The sequence below is a fragment of the Rattus norvegicus genome, chromosome 12 (genome assembly GCF_021556685.1).
Source record: "Rattus norvegicus strain SHRSP/BbbUtx chromosome 12, alternate assembly SHRSP_T2T, whole genome shotgun sequence".
NCBI lineage: Eukaryota > Metazoa > Chordata > Mammalia > Rodentia > Muridae > Rattus > Rattus norvegicus.
In genome coordinates this window covers 26,497,793-26,515,906 of record NC_141545.1, presented here as the reverse complement: position 1 = coordinate 26,515,906, position 18,114 = coordinate 26,497,793, and the positions used below count along the sequence as shown (strand labels likewise).

Sequence of the window (18,114 nt, the reverse complement as noted above, 5' to 3'; positions counted from 1 at the left end):
GGTGGGGGGGGTACGGCTACACTGGGCCAAAGAGCAAAGGGAGCGGTTCTCGCTCCTGGCCTGTCAAGTGTATAAGTGTTCAGGTTATGAGATTTATCACCCCGGTAAGAGGGTGGTGCTTCAGCCAGCAAGAAGAAAGGGGTAGTGTTCCTGATTTTTCCACAGAGATGGAAGGAAGAGGGTGTGTTTTAGCCAGAAAGAGGAATATCCTGGATTTAGCTCCAGTCCCTGGCGAGAATATCCACCACTCCTCAAGCCCTCGCTCGGTTCTATAGGTACCCCCAGCAGAACACAGGTTACAAGTTATAACACCCCGGGATGGTCAGCAGTCCTTAAGGGTGTGAGTTCGAGAGGTAAGCCAGGCCCTCTCACCATGGGGACATGGCTACCTGCAGTGTGACCTTGATCGTTTTGAAGAACAGTGGAACCAGCACTCAGTAATTCGCCTCCTGGAGGTCCCCACCTGTTGCTCTTGGACCTGAGGAATTCTATCGCCAAGGCCTGGTCCTGGGTTTGTCTGCTCTCAGCAACCTCAGGCAGGGATGGACCCGTCCCCACCTCCATTGGAAGAGGCAAGGGAAGGGAATGTTTAATCCTGGGAAGATTGTTCTGCCCGGAAAGGGGCACAAGCTGGTTCCTTCTGTTACTCCAGACGAGTCCCAGAAGACCATCTATCTCCTACCCTCTCCCTCCCAACACACGCGCGCGCGCACACACACACACACACACATACACACACACACAAACGCATGCACACACACAAACGCATGCACACACACATACACACACATGCACACACACACGCATGCACACACACATGCACACACACACATGCATGCACACACACACACACACACACACACACACACACACACACACACACACGAAGAGAAAACCAAAACCCAAGACTCTTCTTTTAAAAAGTGCTTTATTAATAGGGAAATTCCAGAATAGAGCAATGCCTACACGCAAATGAAGATGGTGAGATGCCTAAGAGTCTTTGGGTCCCTGGCATGTGGAGGTGACGGTGAGGAGGAGAAGGTACCTGGCTCCCAGTCCTCTTCTCTGCTGCTTTGATAAGTCCTTCTAGCAGTGACACACAGACTGAGTCCAAGCGCCTCAGAATAGCTTTGGGATCTGGTGTCAGCATCATCTTAACCAAGCAGGGATACAGGTGGTGGGGACTCTGTCCCTCTCTTGTCTAAATTTGGGCTGCTGGTTTCACCACCTTAGGCCTCTGGATGTTGAGGTAGGGAGTAGGAGACAATGATGACGTTAATAAGGATTGGGAGGCGCTAGGGAGGGTGTGGGAGTAGGGCAAACCTGGGGTGGGAGAAGCTCGGAGCTGCAGCACCTGGGTTTTCGTGTCCACATTCTCCTGGTTTGGGCGGAAATGGCTGTGTGCTTTCTCCAGGCTAAATTTGTCCTCTTTCAGATCGTCACCTGTAGGGAAAGATAGGGTGTAAGAGGGGTCGCCCCCCAGAGGAGGCCGGGACACCCATGAACAGGTGGGATGTGTGTGGGATGAGGGATCTGGAAAATGAAGGTCACTACTTCAATATTCAAATCCTTGATGGAGTCTTAGAGGATTTGATGTGAGGCTAGGAGCTGGTCCGGGGGAGAGGCAGGGACACCAGGGAAGGTCACTAGGGTAGGGACACCAGAATAGCATGCCTACCCACTTTGTACTATGTACCAGGGGTCACAAGTCATAGCCATGGGGAGCTACTGTCATTGGTGTGAAGGACGGATGGGAGTGGAGCTGGTGGCAGCCAGTTGAGTCACAAACTACCCTCCTTACGTGCCCAGCCCTTAGCAACAGTAAACACAGCAGACAACCTAGGTTTTTTTTTTAGAAATCGTGTCTGTTATTTGCCAATGACATCTACTTCCTCTTCTGGGACCTTGCAGACTTTTGTGGTCTCCTGGACTCCAGCTTAGGGCTTGGTTTTTTTCCTTACCACCTTGGCCATTCCTCAGTGGGTGTGTTAGAGTGTTTCCGGTACTTCTGGGTGGTTCTAGGAGGCCCCTTCCTTCCTTTAATTCCACCCCTGTCTTTGCCCCTTCGAGACTCCTGGTGCTACACTCAGGTCAAAAAGCCACCCCCTTCAGCAGCCCCTCCCCACAGGTTCAGGGAGTCAGTGTGCCCCACAGATTTCTCTGTTGGATGCCCAGCTTAGGTGGCAGCCACCATACTCCTAAGGTGAGCCTGAGATGCTCTGTCCTCCCGGATCCCCTCTCCAGCCTGCCAGCAACCCATTCCCCTTCAGACAGCCTTAGTTGCTTGCCTCCTGAACCATCCCATTCTCTCACAGTGACCCCATCTCCCATGTCATCCCCCCACCCAGAACCACCTGAGTGAACCACTTAAAGTTCATCCATGGCCTTGGCGGTGTGTACTCAGCTGCTGGACAGACTGGGGTAGGACGCTTGTGAGTTCAGAGCTAGCTTGGGCTACCACAGTGGGACCTTCTTCTTGACAAATGAATGGATGAACAAATAATACCACATATCTGATCAAAGCCCTCCGAAGCCTCCTTCCTTCCTTCCTTCCTTCCTTCCTTCCTTCCTTCCTTCCTTTCTTTTTCCTTTCTTTCTTTCTTTCTTCTTCCTTTCTTCCTTCCTTCCTTTCTTTTTTCTTCCTTCCTTTCTTTTTTCTTTCTTCCTTTCTTTCTTTCTTTTTTCTTCCTTTCTTCCTTTCTTCCTTCCTTTCTTTCTTTTTTCTTCCTTTCTTCCTTCCTTCCTTTCTTTCTTTTTTCTTCCTTCCTTCCTTTCTTTCTTTTTTCTTCCTTTCTTCCTTTCTTCCTTCCTTTCCTTTTCCTTCCTTCCTTTCTTTTTTCTTCCTTCCTTTCTTTCTTTCTCCCCCCTCTCTCTTTTTCTTTCTTCCCTTCTTTGAGACATGTAAACCAGTTAGCCTCAAACTTGTTATATAACAGAGAATGACCTTGAACTGACTATTGATTGTCACCTCCCTAATGCTGAGATTACAGCTGTGCGACATCATACCATTTCTTAAACAGTGCCTCCAGCTGAAGAATGGCCTTTCTCTGTCCACCCAGGGACAGTTTGAAGGCACAGGAGGCCAACTTCTAAGCTGCTGCTTGGAGACTCAGGTTTAAATCAGAAACCTTCAGTGAGACCCCGGGCTGAGCCATATCTGGTCAGGTACTCCATCAGTCCTAACCTGGGCACTGATATATCCTGGTGCTCCATGGAGAGTCTGTGTGTGTCTAACACCTTGTCTTGTGGGGCAGGAGATGACTTGGAGCCTAGGAAAGGGCATTAAATAAGGAAGGTCATAAAACACCTAGGAGCAGAAGCTGGGGGTGTGGCAAGATCCATGAGTGTCCTGGTTCGAAGGCCTGAAGTTCAAGGCCAACTCTTACACTACACTGTAGTTAGCTTGAGATTACCCTGGGCTATGCAGTAACAGCGTAGAATTGGGGGAAGGGAAGCTGAAAGACGGCCCAGCTGGTAAGATGTTTGCCTCATAAATACTTTGGACCTAAGTTTGATCATCAGAATAGAATTCACATGAAAAGCTGGGTGGGGTGGCATGTTATAACTCTGTCTCTGGGGAAGCAGACTGGTGGATTAGCGTGGCTCTCCTACCAGCCAGCCTGACCAGGCTGTGTGCCCCAGGCTTCTGTGAGGGCCCTTGTCCCCCCAAACAACTCATACAGCTCCTAAGGAACAATACTGAGACTGAAACGTGCATGCATAAACGTGCACGCACACATGCACACACACACACACATGCACACACAGACACACACACACACAGACACAGACATACACACAGACACAGACACACAGACACACACACAGACACACACACAGACACACACACACAGATAAACACAGACACACAGACACACAGACACACAGACAGACACACACACACACACACACACACACACATACACACACACACACACACACTGGGAAGGTGGGTAGTCCATGCTACCTAGTGGGGAGCTGGGCAGAGGCTATTGACTGCAGAAGGCATTACGTGGTGTGGTCAGAGACGTGGGCAGACACAGCCCTAGGGACCCTGACTTGTTCAGGAACCAAAGGACACTAAATGACAAAGTGGAGGTGGGGAGGAGGGGGTCCCTAGAGAAGGCATGGGTCACAAACAGGTTATGGAAACAATTGGCTTGGTGCTGATATAGGTAGTGAGGGACAGAACTTCCCAGATAGTGGTGTGATGGGTACAGAGACATGGAGGGGAGAGAATGCTCAGTGGAAGCCTTGGGAATTTGATGGGGAGAAGCTAAAAGAGGAGTGAGATGGGTAAGGTGACCTGAGTCCCATCCAGGGACCTGCATGAAGGGAAGGGCTAACTCCTTAAAGTTGTCCTCTGACCTCTGCCTACATATCATGGTACACGCGTGCCCTCACAACCCCACTAAATCAATGTAATCAAAAAGAAAGACTTTAGGTCAGTGACAGAGGCCTGAGAAATTCTGGGGAAGGATCCCGGGCATAAGGGACCATGGAGGAGCAAGGGGTGAGGGGACTGCGGCCCAGGACCAAGTGACATGAGCTGTCGTCAGGATGAGTGCCATCCACTCATGGCCACGGCACCTTCCCTGCCTCCCCAGAACAGTTACCTTCCCAAACGCCTGTGCTCTGGAAAGTTCCAGGAAGGGTTTCTGGCTGCCATGCCCGCCATGCTTAAGAGGGGTCATACGATGACCTGCGAACAGGAGTGCTGTGAGTGACCAGCTGCACGGGAGAGCGGTAGGTGGGGACTCAACAGACCCTGACCCTGAGGGGGACAGTCGCATCTCTGCCCTTTAAAGTCACGGCAGTAGGAAGTGAAGACTAGTATCACTCCGGTTTCTCCATCTCGAGGGGCAGTGGCCAGGCTCCCCAAATATCCCTCAGTTCCCTAATGGGCTTCAGTCTCCTCGGGTATGAAATGGAGGCCTAGCGATAGTCCCTTCTGCCCACTTCTAGCCCAGGCGCTCTAGTGGACATTTCTTGGCAATTCCTGAAAGGTACCTCTCAGCCCATCTGGCTCGGTCCCAGTTTCCTTGTTACGTCTAAGGCAGCTTAGATAATAAAATGTAATTTTATGGTGTAATCCCAACTTAGTGCTTCTGTTTCTGTTTCTATTCCTCACTCAGAGAGATGATCCTATCCTATCAGTTAAAAAAGCCACCCTTGGTGATGCCCAGGAAGGGGTGGAGCATAACACCTTGTTTGACCCTAGCTGTCTCCTTCACTGCCAGGCTGGAAACAACCTAACAGTAGAACACTAAGGCCGTGACTTCTGGGTATAGTGTTGTCACCCTTGGCCCTCTCACTGTGTCATCATGGTTGCTGGCCTCACCTGTGAGCTCTCTGGGAGTGGCCGAAGAAGACAGCCAAGATGATCACAAGAACAAGTAGCAATGCCAGCACGGTGCCCACGAGGCCATACACGAGTCTCTTGCTGGTTCTGAACTCACAAGTCTTTCCCCAGTACCAGTGGTTGTCTGTGTTTGGGCACCTGTGGACAAACACATAGGCTCAGGCGAGGTCCCTTAAACCAGGACTCCAGAAGGGAAATTAAATACCTAAGGCCCAGGCACCTCTTTTAAAGGTAGGTTTGTGCGTCTGGGGAAGCTAGAGTTCCTGAATCTGTAAGGCGTGAGAAGGGAAACTCAGCGAGACTCCAGGGAGCTGAGCGTCTCATCCTAGCTCCGCGCTTGCTTGTATGTCTAATTGTGCAGCAGCCGCCACTGGAATGGGGTTCTCACCATGTTTAATATTTATTTAATGTTTAATATAATTTATCATGATAATTATTTAATTTATCTTGGCAACTAGAGTAGCCAGGCCACAGCTGGAAGAGTTCACGGCTGAAATGTTGTAAGATCGATTACTTAATTTAAACAAACTATATCATTAATTTAATGATTAAGCTGGGCACAATGGGTCAGGACTGGAATCCCAGCACTCGGGGAGGTAGGAATGGAAGAAGGAAAATTGGTTTAAGGTTGAGGCCATCCTGGACTACACAGTGACTGCTGCTTCAACTTGGGGTACTGAGACCCTGGTCTAAAAACATAAAGATAAAAGGGGGGAAAGGGAAGAAAGAAGGAAGAAAATAAAGAAGAAAGGGAGGGGGATGGGAGGAAGAAGGAAGGAATGAACAGCTCAAAGAAATAGAGGAGCGACAGATGACAGGATAGTGGGGCAAATAAATTGAACCCTCTCAGAACAGCCCTGGCTGGACTGCTAAATGTCTGACTCTACACCCATCATTCTCATTGGGGCAGAGGGTGATGGGAGAGCCCTGTAAAGGAAAGAGATGTGTAAGACAGGGGAGCGTGCCTTCCAAGCACCTCTGTCACCAGATACAGTTGTTTTGAGTTGTTTTATTATATATCTACGTCGCAAATCCACCTAGCAACTCACAAGAGAAACTGGGGGTGGGTGGGGTGCAGAACAGATCTCTGATCTACAGGGCACGGTGCAGCAGCCCTATTGGAGACTGTGGGGACGGGAAGCACCCTCTCATCAGGAGAAGGAGTGGGTGCCGGGATGAATAAGGTAGGCACTCACACGCATTGGGGCCCTGCGCGCAGCAGCTGGCAGTAGCCACGGTTACAGTTGAGCCGTGACTTCGTCTCCTGAGTGCAATTGTTCACGCAGGTCAGCGTCCCGTTCAGATCCTCTGGGTAAAAGTAGTGGCCGAAATCCTTGGCAGCCTTCTGGAAGCAATACTCTACAGGGTGGGGGGTGGCAACTACAGTCAGCATGGCCAGAACGCTCCCTGGATCCCTGTTTACCATCCGCACTCCATCTGCGCCTGCGGCCCACAGTTCTAAGGGGATGCTCACCAGCAGGGTCAAAGCTGAAGGTTAGAGACTCCATGTCCATAGTGGTGACGTTACCATTGTAGCACAGTACGTAGTCTGCCAGAGATAAGGGAAGAGAAAAGCACAACAAAAACCATAGAAGCGGGGTTGGGGATTTAGCTCAGTGGTAGAGCGCTTGCCTAGCAAGCGCAAGGCCCTGGGTTCGGTCCCCAGCTCCAAAAAAAAAAAAAAAAAAAAAAAGAAAAGAAAAGAAAAACCATAGAAGCTTCTTTCTACCTGTCAACAGCCAGGCCTCCCGTTCTCCCCCAGGGCTCCACCCCTTCTCCCACCAGGGTTCCTCCTCTTCTCCTACCAGGGTTCCTCCCCTTCTCCTACCAGGGCTCCTCCCCTCTTCTTTCTTTTCCTCCATTCCTTCATTCATCTGCCTCCTCTTCTCTCCACCTCTTTCTACTTCCCTTTCTTCCATATCAGTGATCTACCCTGAACTGACATTAGAGCTCCAGATATACAGCCATATCTGTGAGTAGGCTCACTTGGGGACATGGGCGTGACAACTTCAGCCTGGGACTGAATGGGATGGGAACAGGACAGAGTCAGGGGAGGCTCTAGGGGATGGTTTGGCTTTGTTCTGAATTCTTAAAAAAAAAAATCCTCTCTCTCTCTCTCTCTCTCTCTCTCTCTCTCTCTCTCTCTTTCTCTCTCTCTCTCTCTGTGTGTGTGTGTGTGTGTGTGTGTGTGTGTGTGTGTGTTCACATAAATTGGGATGATGTGGAGAGCGGAAGAGGGCATTGGATCTTCTGGAGCTGGAGTAATAGGTAGCTGTGAGCTGTCCAACCTGGGTGCAGGAACGGAACTGAGGTCCTCTACAAGAGCAGCAAGTGCCGAAAAGGGGCTATAAAGCCTAGAATTCACTGTGGATCCCAGACTAACTCTGAACTCATTGCAATCCTCCTGCCTTGGTGGGGACTCCAGTGTTCCAAGCAAGAAGAGAAGAGGAAGCAGAGACCCAGGTTTCTTCCCACTGAAGTAGAAGAGTTTCAGAAGGACTTACGTTGGCACAGGGAGTGGTCAGTTGTGATTGTGTTAGTCTCATTCAGGATTTTGCCCTTCACAATCTCCGTGGCGTTTCTGAACAGTGTCTCATACTCTGGGGTGTAGCTTGCCTCTAGAACAACATCACTTTCCACCACGATGCTGCCGTTGCTGCAAGCAGGAGAGACTTCAACATTTCCCCCACATCACCAACAAACACCCAGCAAGGAAGACATAGGTAGCAAGAGGGGAGATGGGAAGGGAAAGCGGCCATGTGACCTGAGGGGTGGAAAGAAGAGGATTCCTGTGGGGTGTGGCAGCATACACCCTGAGTCAGCACTTGGAAGATTGAGGCAGGAGGATCATAGTTTCAAGGCCAACCTGGGCTACATACTGAGACCTTGTTTCAAAAGGCCAAAAAAAAAAAAATTAAAGGAGGAATGGTGTGGGGAAGAAAGAGAGGAAGGAAGGAAGGAAGGAAGGAAGGAAGGAAGGAAGGGAGGGAGGGAGGGAGGGAATAGGTAAAGGAAAGAAAGAAAAGAGAAGAAAGGAAAAGAGGAAAAAAGATGGCCCCCACCCTTGAGCAGCTAAAATATTCCAGGGAGCCAGTTAAGCAAGACTATTCAAGATTAGTAAATCTCAGTTTGTCACAAGAGCTAAAGGATGAAATTTAGCTCTGAAAATAGAGGCTTGGATCATCTCTGTAGGCAAAGGCAGTTGCAGCCAAGCTCTGTAGCCTGGGTTCAATTCCCGGATCCACACGGTAGAAGGAGATTCTCAATTCCTCCCAGTTATCCTGTGACCCCCCACACCTCCATGCGTGTGCACACGTACATGCATACATTTGTTGCACACACACAACACACACAGTAAAAATCAATTGGGTGAAGATGAGTCACGGGCTGGAAAACGGTGGGAAAGAGAGGGGTGGAGCCTCGAGATATTAACAACAGTCGAATGTGGTGGCTGATTAACCCAGTGCTTGGAGGAGGGAAAGAAGAAGAGGAAGAGGGTGGAGGAAGAGGGGAAGAAAAGAGGAGAGGAGGAGAATGAATAAGAACTAATGAGGTCCTATTAAAAGGTAGGACCCTAATCTCAAAGCCCCTCACTGTGTGGCCAGTGATGTTGCTAAGAGGAGCGATTTTTTTAAGATGTATTTATTTATTATATCTAAGTACACTGTAGCTGTCTTCAGACACACCAGAAGAGGGCATCGGATCTCATTATAGATGGTTGTGAGCCACCATGTGGTTGTTGGGATTTTGAACTCAGGACCTCTGGAAGAGCAGCCAGTGCTCTTAACCACTGAGCCATCTCTCCAGCCCAAGAGGGGCGATTTTTGAGACAGGGTGAGTCGTCTGTCCTGATCACCAGCAGGAGAGACCAGCAGTCTTCCTCCTCTTCATATCCCTCATCCCAGCACAGGCACCGTACCCCACATCTCAGCAGCTCAGGATTCTGACTCCTTGCCCCCTCCCCTCCTTCTCTCCACAAGTCCCTGTGGTCTTATGGGAAAATCTTGTTGCTCATGAACTTTCCCTTTTCTCCCACGTAGTCCACTCTCTAGTCACTGACACCATCACCCCCAATGTAGACTTCTGGCCTCTCATTCTCTCGCCCGCAGCCAGCTAGAGCTGATCAGATACTGAATGAACTAATAGCGAATGATTGGACATGATGAATAATAAGGAACAGAATGGGCATAAATAATGAACAGGCATGAATAGATGAATGAAGGAGATTGTGAATGAATGGATGATGGCCAAGTAACTGTCACGAGCAAATGGACAGTGATGATGAAACTTCAATGAACGGGAGTAATGAACAAGTGAATGAGCAAATGAGGTATGAATGAACTGTCCAACAAATGATGGGTGGCTGGGTCAATGATGACTTTATGGTGCAGGACAAGTTTTGTGAATGAACGAACAAATTATGAATGGATAGCCATGATAAACAACTGATACGTGACTCAGGACTCCTGGGTGTTGCTTCAGGACTGGAGTTCCCCTGGGCCGAGACAGATATTGACAGCCTAACCTCAGGGTAGGAGGACGCAGTAGGGAGGGAAAGAGGGACACCCCCGCCCCATTCCCGACACTCACAGAAGTTTTCTGATGATCACATTTTTGTACTGGGGAAGGTCGTCACCCTTGAAAACCTTATCCATCTGGAAAAAAGCAAACCAGAGATCATACAGGGCTGGAGTATGTCCTATCTCGGGACAGCTCCAGGCTGGTGTTGGTGGAGCCCCTAGGAAGGAGAAAGAAAAAGACAGGAAGCTGTGATGGGGGCTGGGTGGGGTAGGGGTCAAGGCTGGGTGCTCTGAGAAGACTCAGAATTCTGGGAGGCAAAAAGTGTTTGAGACACTGGGATAGGTAGCCGTTGACCACACTTGGCTGAGGGCTTGCTCCCACCTGGCTCAGGAAGAGGTCTGTGAAGTTCTTGTAGTCCTGGGAGGACATGTTCTTCATGTCAGCTGTGAAGTTCCGTTCAATCACTTTTACTATCACGGTTACGGTAGCGTTAATAACATTGGGGAATTCTGTGGGACCAGACAACATGGTGCATGAGACACCAACCCTTAGGGCCCTCAGGAATGTCTCTGGGGTGTGTAAAATGTTCTGCCTGTTGGTATCGTGGAGAGGAAAAAAAGGATAGAAACTCAAGAATCAGTTGAGGGTGGCTGAGGCCCTATCTCTCTCTCTCTCTCTCTCTCTCTCTCTCTCTCTCTCTCTCTCTCCCTCTCCCTCTCTCTCTCTCCCCCTCTTTTCCCCCCACCTCTCTCTCTCTCCCCTTCTCTCTCTCTCTCTCTCTCTCTCTCTCCCCTTCTCTCTCTCTCTCTCTCTCTCTCTCTCTCTCTCTCTCTCTCCCCTTCTCTCTCTCTCTCTCTCTCTCTCTCTCTCTCTCTCTCTGTGTGTGTGTGTGTTCATACATGTACATGTTCATGTGTGCAGTCCATGTATGGAGTTGACATCCAGTTGCAAGTCTCCCTTTATTGCCTCTCTTCATTGTTTGAGACAGGGTCTCTCACTGGATGTCACCAACTTGGGTAGAATGGCTGGTCAGCAAGACCCAAGTCTGTGAATCTCCTTGTCAGGTTACAGGAGCACAGCACTATGCCCAGAGTTTCACATCAGTTCTGGGCATCCAGACTGAGGTCTCCATACCTGCACTGTGAATACTTTCACTGGTAGAACTCCCTGTCCCCAGCCCCCAGTCCTTGTCTCTTATATCACAGACCTAATGGCCAGACGAAGACCCAGGGAGTCACGTGGAAGGCTTACAAAGGGTTAGGATAGAAACCTCCTACTAGAGAAGAGGAGAACCCCAAAGTTAGAGCAGGAGGACCAGAGCAGGGGAAGCATTACCTCCTCTCCCTGAAGTGAAGCCATGGGAATGATCATCATTCCAACATGGCCATCTAGCTGTAAGGGTCAAGGGGCACAGGGAGGGCTTCAGGTATCAGAGGAGTCATTACCTACTGGGAAGGAAAACAGCATGGAGTCACAGAGCTGACCCGTGTAGCCTGATTGGCATTCACACTGTCTGCCGTTCCAATTTCCATTCTTGCAGTCCTCTGGGAAAGGGCAGAATTCAAAAAGATCATTGAGAAAGCTCTAGGAACAAAACCACTTGCTCCCATCAAGGTGTCATCATGGCCCTACCCTGGACAAGGGGAACGAGAGCAGATGATGCTACAACCTCACATTCCCACCTCGTTCCAAGAGACTAGAGGGTAAAGCACAAGAAAAAGGTGTTTAAGGATACAAGAAACAGAGAAGAAAGAGAGAGACAGAGAGAGAGAGAGAGAGAGAGAGAGAGAGAGAGAGAGAAGGTGGGAGGGAGGAAGAAACCCTATGAATCAAACAACAGCAACAACATGTTGAGCATGGTGACTTACACTTGTAATCACAGCACTCAGGAGGCTGAGGCAGAAGGATCACAAGATTGAATGCAGCCTGAGCACATGGCGATGCTGTTCCAGCATCCCTAACCTCATACCAAAGAAAACACATATCAGTGTGAGAAATATACATCAATAGCTATATAGGTCAGAGTCACGTGACATCTTTTTATGTCCACACAGAAAAAGATGATTAAGAACTAAGCCCTAAGAGAGAAACACAGAGTCAATCGCATGAAACTTACTTAGTGGCAGAGTGGAAAAAGTCGGCGATGTTTCTGATGATGGTGGGATAGAAAATGTTGATTCAGCAGGAATGGTGGTCGATTGAGAGCTCGAAGGAGGGTGACTAGTGTCCATTGAAATCCCACTGCTTGGAAAGGTTGTAGATGCCTGTGGGAAGGCTGTTGGAGATGTCTCAGATGCTTGAGTTGCTTGGGTTGAAGTTGGACGGCTTGGGGAGGAGGTTGCAGATGCCTCAGTCAAGGCTGAGATGTGGCTGACCTCAGGAGGTACAGAAGATTCAATTGAAATTGGGCTGCTTTGGGAGGTCACAGTTTCCTGAGGGAAGATTGTGGTTTGGTCAGTCTGACTGGGTGGAGTTCTCAGTGTTGACATCAGGCTGCTTGGGTGTGTTGTAGCTCCCTCAGGTTGGTTTGTGATGTGGGTTACAGCTGTTTCTGTGGAAACCAATCTTGTAGGGAAGGTTGTAGATTCCTGAGTGAACACTGTTTGGGAAGTCTGAGCGGATTGAGTTTCCTGTGTTGAAACTGGGGTGTTAGGGAAAGTTGTATATGCCTCAGGGGGAAAGGGGGTATGGGTGACCTCTGGTGGTACAGATGTTTCTGTCGAAATGGATGCTGTTGGGAAAGATATGGACTCCTGAGGGAAGACTGTATGGGATGTCTCTGTTGTTTGAGACACTTGAGTTGAAACTGGGTTTCCTGGAGAAGGTGTTGAAGGATCACTCATTGTTGAACTGAAAGAGGATTCAGTAGTTATACCTCTTTCTGTAGACCATGAACGTGTAGGAAAGGTTAGAGATACAGGGCTGAAGACCGTTTGGGAAGTTTCAATTGCCTGAGTTCCTTGTGTTGAAATTAGGAACCATGGAGAGGTTGAAGATGTATCATTCAGGGCTCTGGAGGGTGAGGTGTCAGGAGATACAGTTGTTTCTGTGGAAGTTGGCCTGCTTGGGTAGGTCGTAGACTCCTGAGTCAAGACTATTGTGTGAGAATTCTCAGTCGGTGGAGTCCCAGGGGTAGAAATTTGGCTGCTTGTCCAGGTCTGAGGGGCCTCAGTCGTGGCTGTGGTGAAGGAGGTGTCAGATGGGACGGTGGTTTCCGTTGAACCAGAGCTACCTGTCAGTGATGTAGATTCCTGAGTGAAGACTCTTTGGGATGTCCCCATTGTCTGACTGGACACTGAGGTTCTTGGGACAGGGGTAGAAGCTTCATTCAGGAGCGATGTGTAAGAGGACTCAGGAAGTAGAGTTGTTTCTGTGGACCTAGAGCTGGTGGGGAAGGTTGTAGAGCCCAGAGCAAAGACTGTTTGGGAAGTCTCAGTTCCACCAGTGGTTTGTGTTGAAATTGAGCTGCTTGAAGAGATGGCAGATGAACCACTCGTCTCAGTGGAGAGTGAGGTGTGGGAGGTGACAGCTGTTTCTGTGGACTGGGAGCTGGTTGGGAAGGTTGTAGATCCCGGTGTGAACATGGTGTGTGAAGTCTCAGTTTCATGAGGTTCTTGTGTTGAAAGTGTGATTGTGGGAGAGGTTGTAAAGTAGTCACTCAGGGCTGTGGAGAGCAAGATGTCAGGAGGTACAGATGTATCTGTGGAAAGTGTGCTTGGAGGGAACGTTGTTGATTCCTGTGTGAGGGCTGTTTGGGAAGTGTCGGTTGCTTGAGTTTCTTGGGTTGAAACCGGGACTGTTGTGGAGGTGGTGAATGTACCAGTCACAGCTGTGGAGGGTGAGGTGTCAGGAGGCACCGCTGTCTCTGTGGAAATTGTGGTGTGTGGGTAGGTAGTAGTTTCCTGAGTGAAGATGGTTTGGGGCTTCTCAGAGGGTTGAGTTCCTTGTGTTGAAATTGGGCTGCCAGGAGATGTTGTGGAAGTCTCCGTTAGAGACGTGGTATGGGTCATCGGAGGTGATCCAGCCGTTTCTGTGGAAACTGACCCTGTCGGGAGAGTTGTAGATTCCTGAGTGGGGACAGTTTGGGATGTGCCAATTGTTTGTGTTGCTTGAGTTGAAATCACTGTGCTTGGGGAAGCTGTAGAAGCCTCGTTGTCAGCTGAAGTGTAGGAGGTCTCAGAAGTTACAGCGGGTTCTGTGGACCACGAGCTTGTTGGGAAGGTGGCAGATCCCGGAGTGAACCCTGTTTGGGAAGTCACAGTCCCGTGAGTTTCGTTAGTTGAAGCAGTCCTTGCTGGGGAGGTTGTAGACACATCAGTCAGCGCTGTGGAGAACGATGTTTCAGGAGCTACAGCTGTTTCGGTGGAAATTGAGCTGCTTCTCCAGGTGGTGGATTCCGCAGTCAAGACTGTTTGGGGAGCTGTTTGACTTCGTGGTGTTGAAATTGGGCTGCTGGCTGACGCTGCAGATGTCTCCGTTTGTGCTGTAGTGGTGGAGGTGTCGGTGGGCACGGTTGTTTCTGTGGAAGTTGGCCTGCTTGGGTAGGTCGTCGACCCCTGAGTCAAGACTATTGTGTGAGGATTCTCAGTCGGTGGAGTCCCAAGGGTAGAAATTTGGCTGCTTGTCCAGGTCTGAGGGGCCTCAGTCGTGGCTGTGGTGAAGGAGGTGTCAGATGGGACGGTGGTTTCCGTTGAACCAGAGCTACCTGTCAGTGATGTAGATTCCTGAGTGAAGACTCTTTGGGATGTCCCCATGGTCTGACTGGACACTGAGGTTCTTGGGACAGGGGTAGAAGCTTCATTCAGGAGCGATGTGTAAGAGGACTCAGGAAGTAGAGTTGTTTCTGTGGACCTAGAGCTGGTGGGGAAGGTTGTAGAGCCCAGAGCAAAGACTGTTTGGGAAGTCTCAGTTCCACCAGTGGTTTGTGTTGAAATTGAGCTGCTTGAAGAGATGGCAGATGAACCACTCGTCTCAGTGGAGAGTGAGGTGTGGGAGGTGACAGCTGTTTCTGTGGACTGCGAAGTGGTTATGAATTTGGAATATCCCGGAATGAACACTGTTTGGGTAGTCCCAGTCCCGTGAGTTTCTTCTGTTGAAATATTCATTGTTTGGGAGGTTGTAGACACATCAGTTAGCACTGTGGAGAATGACGTGTCAGGAGCTACAGATGTCTCTGTGGAAATTGTTCTGCGTCTGATTGCCTCAGTCATGGTTGTTTTAAAACTTATTTGACTCTCTTTTGTTGAAATGAGACTGCTTGGGGAACTTGTGAATGTCTCAGTTTGTGCTGCAGTGTGTAAGTTGTTAGTGGGCATCGTTGTTTCTGTGGAAATTGTCCCACTTGGGTAGGTTGTAGATTTGTGAGCCAAGAGTATTGTTTGAGGGTTTTCAGTTGGTTGAGTTTGAAGTGTTGAAATTTGGCTGCTTGTCCAGGTTTTACTTTCTTCAGTAAGGTCTTTGGTTTTGGAGGTATCTTGAGGTGCAGTCGTTTCTATTGAAATTGACCTCCTTGGGATGCTTGTAGGATCCTCAGTGAAGCCTGTCGTTTGTACCTTCTCAGTGGACTGAGTCCCATGTGTCCATTCTGAGTTGCTTGGGTAATTTGTATATATATCTGTTTTGGATTTTGTGTGTGTGATGGCAGGAGATACAGGTGTTCCCGTTGATGCTTGGTTGTTTGGGGAGGTTGTAGATTCCCCATTGACGATAGTTGTTTGGGAGGACCTAGTAACTTGAGTTGTGTTTTTTGAGATCATCCTTTTGGAGGAATTTGTCAAATCCTCAGTCAGGCCTGTGGTGTCCGAGGTTTCAGGATTTCCGTCTCTTTCTGTTGAAGTTGAGTTCTTTTGGAAAGTTGTTGTACCCTGAGTGAGGACTGTCGATGCTGAAATTTCAGGGGTCGGAACTGTACCACTTGTAGGAACTGTGTTTTGAGAGTTTTCAGTGGTCCTTGGTGTTGATGGTAAATGTGAGATGGTTCGGTCAGATGCTATTCCTTCTTTTGGAACTGTACTTTGGGAGTTTCCAGTCATCACCAATGTGGATGTTGAACTCAGGTCTCCTATTTCAGTTGCTAATCCATGTCCTGGCGCTGTGCTCCGAGAATCTTCCGTTGTCTTGGACATGCGTGCCAAACTTCTTGTATGTTCGGCTACATCTGTTTCTCTTGTTTGCTTGCTGTCAGTGGACGCTGCTACAAGTGTTGAATTTGTGCTGCTTGGCAAAGTTGTGGAGCCATTTGTACCAGATTCGAGACTTCTTTTCTCTCTTAGACCTGTTTTAGTTGGGGTAGGGGAGGAATTAGAGAAGAAGGGATGATTTATCAATTTTTGCCTTTTTTCCTGTTATTCCTGAGAAACCATGAGAGCTAGTTCTGTCTCCCACTAAAGAACAATTGGTTTTTTCTCCCCAGTGTGTACAAACCCACCCATAAACCCATGAATTTGATCAGTGGTCCTGTATTCCCCCTTTCTCTTCTGAGCAGCCTAATATTTTGGGGCAGCAGTAACTGTGTCACACAATAATTCATGACTTGGATTGCTTGTAGTATGGAGTTGCTGGTGTGGCAAGGGCCTTGTGGGTCACCTCAAGCCAGCATTTCCTGCACTCGCCTTCCTCCATGTCCAGAGCTGTGCTCACTGTCCCCGGTGCTCTGAAACAAGTGCCCCAAGGTGCCAGGCACATTCTCCTGTCCCTACCCTTTCTCTCACCTCATGAGTCACACTTGCCACATGTCCTGTGGACTAGTGTGAGCATCACAGTCCCCCGACCCCACTCTTTACATTGGACCCCTGCAGCAGCATTTCGCATGAACCTAGAAGGCACCAGAGGGCTGATGGGATCACCCAACTCTGTGGGCAGTTCTCTCTGTGTCCTTTCTCCCCTGCACACACATGTGCATGCACAAGGGCTGAAACACATACTTGCTAGAATATCGCCATGGCTGCATGCCAGCCTGTGGTCCTCACTGCGTCCCACAATAGGTTTCTCCTCCGTTGCCACTCCCCCATCCCGCTTATGGGCTATGGTTGTGCAGAAGGAGGGTTTGCAGCTCCTTCCAGGAGGACAGGCAACTCTGCATGCAGCACAATTTCTTATATCACATAATGGGGCAGCCAATCTTCACTGTCAGCTTGTGTGGATTTGGGATCCCCTACACACCCTCTTCTGGGTCTATCTTTGAGGGTGTTTCCAGAGAATTATAGATCAGGAGGGAGGGCCTACCCTGGGTATGGGTGGTACCATCTCACTGGCTGGGATCTCCGACTGAATAAAAGAAACTGTTCTTCCCTGAAGCTGCCACTGTCGGGTAATTTGTCATAGCAACAGCAACAAAGTAAGCTGTGGACATTTCTGAGACAGCACAATGTTTGCAGCTTAAGCATGAGGACCTGAGTCTTGATGCTTGGCATCTACGTGAAAAGCCGGGTGTGGGGAAACACGCCCCTAATCCTGGCCCTGGGGAGGCAGAGACAAAAAGATGCTTACAGTACATCTTTGGCCTTACTGTACAGTCTAGCCAAAGGGGTGAGCTCAGCGTTTAGTGAGGGACCCTGTCTTAATATGTGCAGCTTGATCTTCTTGTGGAGCTCCTAACAGAAGGAGTTGGGGTGTCTCTGACTCTTTTACTTGCTTTCCCTCCTACTGGGTTGCCTCATCCAGCATTACTATGAGAGGAGGCACCTAATCTGATTGCAACCTGATATACTATGTTTGGCTGATATCCCTGGGAGACCTGCTGTTTTCTGAAGGGAAATGGAGGAGGAAATGGGAGGTGCAGAGAAGGGACTGGGAGGGGAGGATGGAGTGGAAACTGTAGTCAGAATAAACTCTATGAGAGGAGAATAAATGTAAAACGTTTAAAACAAGTTTTTAAAGTGGGAAGTGATTAAGGAAGATCTCTATGTTAACCTCTGCCTCCTACAGGTCTTCTCTCCCTCTCTCTGAAACACACACACACACACACACATACACACACACACACACAACACACTAAATATGAATATTCACAGAGAAAGTATCTGATATGGATGAGAATATAATACCCGATTCCCGTTCATCTACCTAAGAATGGGCTGGAGATACGACTAGGGGCTGGGGGCATGGCTCAGTGGTAGAGTCCCTGCCTAGAATCCCCCAGTGAGGGGCTGGGGCGTGGCTCAGTGGTAGAGCCCCTGCCTAGAATCCCCCAGTGAGGGGCTGGGGCGTGGCTCAGTGGTAGAGCCCCTGCC

The 18,114-nt window shown here is 49.3% G+C and overlaps 1 protein-coding gene across 1 annotated transcript in view; it reads right to left on the bottom strand.

Annotated features, from left to right (window-relative positions):
* Nucleotides 1-909: 909 nt before the first annotated feature.
* Muc12 (mucin 12, cell surface associated) overlaps nt 910-18,114 on the bottom strand; it is a 33,650-nt gene continuing 16,445 nt past the window's right edge. Inside the window, 10 exon segments of the mRNA NM_001428971.1 lie at nt 910-1,443; nt 4,617-4,702; nt 5,342-5,500; nt 6,559-6,721; nt 6,837-6,911; nt 7,867-8,018; nt 9,953-10,017; nt 10,265-10,392; nt 11,329-11,427; nt 12,000-16,157. Coding sequence (NP_001415900.1) covers nt 1,340-1,443; nt 4,617-4,702; nt 5,342-5,500; nt 6,559-6,721; nt 6,837-6,911; nt 7,867-8,018; nt 9,953-10,017; nt 10,265-10,392; nt 11,329-11,427; nt 12,000-16,157 — 5,189 coding nt within the window. The 3' untranslated portion in view covers nt 910-1,339.